An 8886-nucleotide genomic window follows, 5' to 3' on the forward strand; every position below is an offset into this window, starting at 1 on the left:
TTTCCAGAGATTGGAAAAACTAAACTGGTATCATAAACAAAAGAAACTTATTTTGTCATTGCATAATTAACTTATGTCTGATTTAAACAATTTAGATATATAATAACATATACTGGGTTTATATCTATTTGTAATTTAAAATAGTTTTATTACTAAATCGTTTTTTTTACTTATCAAAATTTTCATTTTAATTTACTTAGAATTACCCAAATTTATTTCTCAAACATATAGTTTTGAAAATTTTTTGAAGAAAATTAAGTAATAATGCAAATAATTATTCCTTTTAAATATTTTATGATCCAAATTCTCTTCAATCAAAATTAATATATTTAATAATGTTCAGAAGAAAATAAGGTAAAAATATGAACTGTCAAAAAATCTGTTTTATTCCCATCAGAACTAGTGCTTGCATGCAAACTGTTCAAATTTTATTAAAGATGGAACAAACACAAAGACATTATTGCCGTTTTTAAATCCATTTTGATAATCTCTGTGCTAAAGAGTATACATATTTTGGTGAGCCCCAACCTCAAACCAATAGACTTTCCATTTTACTAATTATAAATTCTCAAGAATACTATCAGTATTTAACACAAATTTCATTTTTGAAAAAATAATTTTTGTTAATAATCCAGTTTTGTATGTACTAAGATTTTCCGAATTTATAAATTTTTATCAGTTTTCTTAGCATATTAAACCACCCCTTAACTAAAGATCAATCTGCCACGTGATCAATTAATTATTAATTCAATTATTTCTTTATAATAAAACTTAGCTTTTAAATGTTAAAGTCTTGTATATCAATAATTTACCAGAAATCCAACATTTTTATTGTGAACTTTTATGTTTTAACCAAATTTATTGTACTGAGGTTTGAACAATAACTTTTAAAGAACTTATTCACTAAATATTGTATTGGAAATAAAACTAGTATGTCTATAATAGAAATATGTGAATATAATTAACTATATTCTGGTATATTAATAATAAGTATAAAATACGTTCCTATGTCTTATCATAGTATGAGAAAATTGTTTGCAATATATGACCGTATATTATATGTCATATAATTAATTAATTAAAGTAAGATAGGCAACTTTGTTCTTATTCTAAGCCACTCATCGACTAATTAACTGACTAATATTGAAACACACTAAGGATATCTAAATAATGAGACATGCCTTAGAGTACCGTAATTAACGTTAATGAGTTAGACTAACTGCTCGGCGTAATTTACTCTTACTGCGTATGCTGTTAACAAGGAGAAGCAGTGGGAGTTAAAGTTTAATGTTAAATGTATCAGGCTTTACCCTAAAATAGTGAACGAATAAGCTATTACCGTCATCTGATATTTTATATATAGAAATAATTTAAACCTAATTTTTAGCAGGTATTATTTATGAAACCTTCAATAAATAATAGGTATTATTCATTGGACACTTCCAAGGGAACTGGGCCTGACTGACTTGATTCCTCCATCCGTGTTGCGCTTCTGTGCTCCCATTATTGAGCCTCAACTTACAGGTATCTTCAATAGATTACTTGAGGATGGTATATTCCCTGATGGACTTAAGAGCTGTTTTATTGTGCCGATTCATAAGTCGTCTGATTCTTCTGATGTCCACAATTACCAACCTATTGCTATTCAGCCAGTTCTGGGGAAGATTTTCGAAAGCTTAGTTCTTGACTATGTGAGCTTCCAATTCAAAAATATCATAGCACCACAGCAGCATGGCTTTGTCAGGGGTAGGTCAACAGTTAGCAACTTGGTTGTTTATGAGGATTACATTTTGTCTTCCTTCTCGAGTGGTGTCCAGGTCGATAGTGTTTATATTGATTTTAGCAAAGCTTTTGATGCTATCAGTCATGGGTACCTTCTGGCCAAACTTCACGGTTATGGTATATGTGGCAGCCTACTTTCTTGGTTTCACTCCTACTTAAATGATAGAACTTTCCTAGTTAGTTTCGCTGGCGCCCTATCAAGACCTTTCACCGCCACTTCTGGTGTCCCTGAAGGGTCACGCCTGGGCCCTTTTCTCTTCAATCTCTATAGTAATGACTTGGTCAAGTCATTAAATGTTGACTGCCTAATGTTTGCGGATGATGTCAAGGTCTACCGTGCTATTAGGGTCCCTTCTGACACTTAGACACTGCAGATGAACCTATGCTTAATTGAGAACTGGTGCATCACTAACGCTATGAGCATAAATGCCGCCAAATGTTCACTGGTTTCTTTCACTCGCTCTGCCCAAACTCTTGTGGTATCTGACTACGTGCTCAATGGAACTGTTCTATCTCGCAGTATAATCGTCCGTGATCTTGGTGTCGTCTTCTCTGCAGATCTTAGCCCTGATAAGCATATTGACTTCATCTGCGGCAAAGCCCTAAGAATGCTCAACTTCATACTAAGAGCTTCAAGGAGTGGTCTTGGCATTGTGGCGTTGAATATCCTATATAAGTCCTTGGTAAGGAGTATACTTGAATACTGTTCTGTTGTCTGGTTCCCTTATCAATACAATCACATTGAACGTCTAGACAGGATCCAGCGACGCTTCGTCCGAGCTGTCGGTGTTAGGCTGGGTCATAACTATCTTGATGTACCCATTGATGTAGTTGAAGCCTCTCTTGGACTTCTCCCTCTGTCTACTAGAAGGCAACAAGCTGATGCTCTTTTCCTATGGGGAGTTCTTCTTGGCACGGTCGATTGTTCTGACCTACTCTGTCGCATTGATCTACGTGCTTCAAGATTGACCCGCTCATGCAACCTGTTTTTTGGTCGGTCGCACCCCACCAACTGCATCATGCACGGTCCTCTTCCACGATTACATCGACTGGGCAACCAGCTGTGTCGCCAGTTCCACTTCTTTGATGACAGCCAATCTGCGATCAGAGGAATCTTTCAGAGTCAGGTTCCCCGGTGAATGTTTGTTTTTGTTATTATTCTCTTATTGTTATTATTCTTTTATTATATACTAGCAAAATTTGGTATTCATACTAGTATAATTGTTGCTAATTTGCTATTTATCATTATTGTATTCACATTAGCATTTATTCTTTTTATTTATTTGCTATATCGTTGTAGTTTTTGGTATTATTATTGTTGTTTTTTTTAATATTATTATTATTGTTGTTTTTTTTTTCAATATTACCATTATATTGTTATTAATATTGTCTTTATCGATGCATAAACTCTCTGTCTTTGATCATGTACTTAGATAATATATTGTGGCAAATATAAATGTATTCAAATCAACATAATTTAGCGTTCTGCTGCCATAATATTGTATTAGTTGTAATCGTTGTTGTTGTCTTAGATTATGATCACGTTTTTTGTGTCAGCCTTAGTTATACTTATCTGTAAAATGGAGTTCTCCGTATATAAATAAATAAATAAACCTACCAATGTAGGCCTAGGCCTATTTACTGAACTGGTTGGGGGTAGATGTTGTTTGCTATTGGTTTAATAACTCAATCGTCTCCTTGGCATTCCGAGGTCCACTAAACAAACTAATACGTTTCGTAAAATAAAAAAAAAATTTAGCAAATGACTCTTTTCTTTCAACCAAATACAAAATGTAATCTAGAAACAAGTTTAAATTTACTGTATTGTGAAAGGAATCAAAATAACAGATGACAGCTGACAGATAAAACTGATGTTTAGTCAACTGTCACTATGACCAACAACGCAAACAAAAATTCAGAGTATAAAACATATGGTACTGTACTATATGACGTCATGGGTAGTATAGCCACACTATTGACGTTGCTTAGAAAAAAAAACTGTGTCTTGATATATTCTTTTAATACTTTCAAGGCCATGTAGGTAAGTTACAGTGATGAAAGATATATAATTTTTAAAGAGAATGAAATGGAGTATAATACTTAGCAAAACAGGAAAAAGGTGTAAAAAGTTTTACTCTGGTCTGGCCTTGCTTACGTAATATTTTCAACAGAAGATTTGTTAACTGGGATATTAATTAATAAAAGACTACTGTGATGCATGTGATATAAAATTTAAAACGAAAACGTTCATCTATCTAGATAACAACATCATTAATATACACATAAACTGGTGGTCAAAATATTATATATTAGTTTAAAATAAACCCATTTTAGATGAACTAATCTTACTGTGAAACCTTGCAATATTCATAGTAACTTCTTATTAACCAACTACTGCTTTCGTATATGTCTGTACGCATGATACCTTAAGAACGACTAACCTATAGACCTGAAAGTAGATTTTGGTTATCGTGCATATGACAATGTGGTTCAAAAAAAGTGAAAGCAAACATTTTTACAACTGCCTTGTGAGAAACTATGATGTTGAAAGAGAAATCTCAGATTAAATATTTTTGAAATACCAATTAAATACTATCAGTTTACTCAACTTGTGACATAATAATAGGTTTCAACCTCACTAACAGAATGAAATGAGGTACAAATTATAAATGCTGCAAGCAAACCTTATAAGTGTCTGTCAACTGACCCATGGTACGGCGTAATCCTATCCTGTTTTCGAAATTCCTTTATAGAATTTTCAAAGGGTATTAATACAGTAATAAGAAGATATATAAATAATTTGGAAACTAATTTACATGTAACGAAAACAGTTTTTTAGAAGTAAACTATAGGCTAAGAATTTGTAAATTTTGTTAATCAGAGGTGTTGCTATGGAGATTATTGTGTTATAATTATTCTGTAATTGTTATTGCCTCGTATTAAGTTTGATTGCATCCCCAGAATGTATGAATACGCTCTGCAATACAATTGAATTAATTACAATTGTTGTAATACTGTCGTTAACACAATATTGTTTGTTTGTGTAACAAACCCCAACTGAGAATACTGCTATAGCATGTTATTCAAGCAATGTTTCAATTATTGCAGCTTGACATGTATATTATGATCAGGTAGGGGCTATTCTCGTAGGTAAAGTAAACTTTTCTTTTGTCTCATAGAATTGTATTAGTATATGTCAGTAAAAATGGCATGATATGTGTTTTATGAACTTTGCGTATTCAGTACGGTGCTTAGTAAAATATTTTACCTGAAACTGAAATATCTTTGAAATGTGTATCGCATTATTCATACAATTTATTGTAATACACTGATTCAAAACACACTGTTCACTCTTTACTAGAACTTAGTTTAAGTGATTGAAACAAATTAAATTTAAAAATTAATTTACTCCATACCATACAAAAATGTATTTAGATTAATTCAAGAAAGAAGTAAATAGCAAAATTATTTTTATAATTTTTCTTAATTTTATATTTAAAAACAAATTAAACGTTTTAATATATATATATATATATATATATATATGTATATAAAACAAACATAAAAAGCTTACAATTTCTCATAATAAAAAAATTGAGAGTTTTAAAACAATCATTGAGAAATATAATTTACAGTCCCTTAAACCATACACATTTAGGCCACGTAATCGCACACAAAATTTGTAAAAATTATTGATAATAAATTTAGTACAGCATGTAAATGCTTAGTATTTTCAGCAAGTCACAGTTCTATTCACAGTTTTCCTAATAATTCGAATATTCTAATATATGTTTAACTCTATGGTTGGGATATGCGCCAACTAGTTCAGGAAGCAAGGGACATACATATTCATGTTACTTTATCGCATGCGAAATAACCTGAGTCTGTGGAGAGAAATAAACTGGAGAGGGAGTTCTCAGGAGTTAAATATTTCCTTATTGTAAATAAACTTATGAAGAACCGAACTGTTTAAAGGTTGTTATCATAATAAGAATATAATCCATAAGTAACTAAGGTGATAGTTCGGTCTTGTAGTAAATCAGCTGCTATTAGGCTAAATAGTGGATTGGGAACAGCTGTCTAAGCATCATGCGTGCTTCAGTAATCAGCTCCCTTAAAAAAACAAATTAATGTAATATTTTAACATAAAAATTTTGGTAGCCAGTAGCCTAGAGCACTGTGATCGAATGTATTTCAAAACTATAAAAAACACAGAGTTTAACATCATGCGGCTGATATAATTTATAAGCATTAAATAATAGACTAAGCTAACTTATTATTCAAGTTTTAATTATATAATTATGGTTCCTTGGAATGAATAACTTTGTAGAGTAAGAAAGTAGCTTTCCTTGTGGAAATCATTGATTTAAAAAATACTTAATATTTATAGCGTTATCTAGAACATACAAGAAGTTTTGATCTAGTCACGTGTTTCAAAATCAAAGTAGATCCCTGAAACCAGCATACGTGTATAACAATCGTAGTTATATTCGCAAAAGGATGTACTACAGAACCAAGAAGTAACGTTAATTGTTTATTTCTTTCAATAGAGAATTCATAATCACAGAGTAATGATTATTTCATTGCAAATAATGCTATGCACACTATCTTAGTCAATTTTTGGATCTTATAGCACAAGAGTAATCTTTTAGCATGTTACTATGTTCTTTATAAGGAACAAACCCAGAAATAATGTGTTCTAATGGATTACACATTACATTTTAATAAAAAAATTATAATAATACTAAATCTACCATATCCTATTAGTTAAGAAGCTGAGAGCAAACTTTTGATGTAGAAACGCATGACCTAGCTTTCCATGAAATACGAGATAGAGATGTTTTATGTAAGTAATAAAGTAATAAGAAGACAATATGCCTATCCCCGATTTCTGAATTAATAAATTAATAACATAATATATCTTGAATACAAAATAATAAAGTTAAACGCAGCTTGGTTTCAGTACATGCCAGAAAAAGGATCTTAACTCTTCATAGCTCTAATTGAATACACATATCTATAGCTAATTCATTTCCTGAAATTTCACAGACTATCATAACTGATAAAATCAAAATTTATTTTCAGAAACCTCACATACTTACTGTATCATGTGCTAGGAAATATTCAGGTCGATTTGCTTACTAAAGGACTCCCAGCAGCATCTTCATATGCTGTATCACTAACTAAAGTATAGCCATTAAGGAAAGAAACCTCACGCCCTACTGATCCCGGCGATAGGTATGATAATTTAAGTACACCAATTCATACTGCATAAAAATATATTACATATTCTATACCAATAACTCATATTATTAGTAATAGGAGAGACAAAAACGTTTTCATATAAACTAGCTGCATACAATTTTTTCAGTACAAAGTTCTAAATATGTAATGAAACGAAGGTCCTATATCCACAGTACTACGTTTTGTACTTCCTCTTTGACTTTCCACAAGCAAAAAATTCCCTTAATACACACATGCACGCGCTCACAAACATGTACAACACACACACACACACACACACACACACACACACACACACACACACACACACACACACACACACACACACACACACGGATTGTCACAAACCTTTTGCGCTGGCCCATATCTACCTGTGGTTCTGTTAAAGTATCCATTAAAAGATTTGGGCAGTGACCTTAATTCAGTGGAACAATTTACAACGGCTTAAGCTGTCTCCTTCAACCTCTGAAGAATGAAAACCATTTGTCTGGCTAACCTGGGACGTAGGACGGTGAATACCTATCAAGAAACATCTGCAGGACATCAATCTAGATTTCCTCCCACCACTGACAGACTCTCAAAGACACATACAGTCTGCCTTGTGAGATTATCATGATAGTGAATTCTGAGAATGCAGGAATATGTCTAATAAATAAGAGAAAGATTTTCTTCGTTTAAATTGCGAACACCTCCACTCAAGAACGCCGCCTTTATACGTCTTTTGTTCTGTTATAACTCAGCCATTATCTGAGGAAACAGTGGATTCTAAGGATGTAGTGATTTAGAATTAAAATATCATAAATTGATATCATCGAATAAAAAATTAGTTAACTTACATATTTTATCAATATTGATCACATTAGAATAATGTAGTATGAAGTATTTTTGTATCACTTTTATAGGTGGAAATTTTTTTTAAAAAACATACGGTTGATTTCAGCCACAGCAATAATAAGTGCCAACTAGGAAAAATAGATTTTTGAAACAAGTCACTTTTCAATAATATTTATACTTTAAAATCTTCTCGCGCCATTATGTCATTTATTTAAGCTTTTAAATGAATAAGTAGGAATAAAAACTACAAATTCTCTTAATATAAAGACATTTTTTTATATTTTAGAATCTAATAAAAAATTAAGTTTTGCTTGAATTGTACAATCTCAAAACCAGCAGAGTATCTAGTACTTCGTTTTCATTTTTAAACTGCTGAATAGCAAGAGGCTAAGCACAACTTTTGTTGTTATAATTGTTTTAATTTTGTACAATTAATTTCTTCCTGAATATAACCATATTGTAAAAAAGTGTTCAACGTATTTTACTTTTAATTAAAAATATAACTATTTGCTTTCTAGTGGAAGGAACTGGGAGGCTGCCAGATAAAACAATTGATGAATTGCAAAATTATTATTTAAATTCTGTTAGGAGCTATGTCAACAACTTACAGAGCATAAAGAAAGTTGTGTGGGCAATTTATTCCCTCCCTGTGTCAACTGATATTTATCCCAGCCACAAGGTGTGTCCTCCGCCACCAGACATCTGGTGTAAATATAGATTAGCCCAAGCAGAAAACATAGCTTACAACCACAACAGACCATCCCCTTTGTCCTATCCTGATTTCCTTCGGAAATGTCCTCATTTGAAAACACAAAACTTTTATGCATCTTTTAACAACTGTTTGTGGACAAGACTTAAAAAAAACTCTTTTGAGAGGAAAACCCTTAGTATTAGCAGGCTTCTAACTCTTTTTAGTTACATCGCCGTTGTAAATGAAGGCTATCCTGGATCGTTTTTACGAGTACCGAAAACTCAAGGACTAATTACTTATATAAGTACAATAATAAAAGAAAAACGCTAATGCCA

General features: G+C 31.9%; 1 protein-coding gene across 1 annotated transcript; it reads left to right on the forward strand.

Moving 5' to 3' along the window:
* The first annotated feature begins 2198 nt into the window (after positions 1-2198).
* Positions 2199-2921, forward strand: LOC124368088. Its single transcript, XM_046825363.1, has one exon. The coding sequence runs from the start codon at positions 2199-2201 to the stop codon at positions 2919-2921; it is 723 nt and encodes a 240-aa protein (XP_046681319.1).
* Positions 2922-8886: the final 5965 nt, after the last annotated feature.

Source organism: Homalodisca vitripennis, chromosome 8 (assembly GCF_021130785.1).
Source record: "Homalodisca vitripennis isolate AUS2020 chromosome 8, UT_GWSS_2.1, whole genome shotgun sequence".
NCBI lineage: Eukaryota > Metazoa > Arthropoda > Insecta > Hemiptera > Cicadellidae > Homalodisca > Homalodisca vitripennis.

Coding starts and splice junctions, on each gene's coding strand:
- LOC124368088 (XM_046825363.1), top strand. CDS start 2,199: ATGAGCATAAATGCCGCCAAATGTTCACTGGTTTCTTTCACTCGCTCT.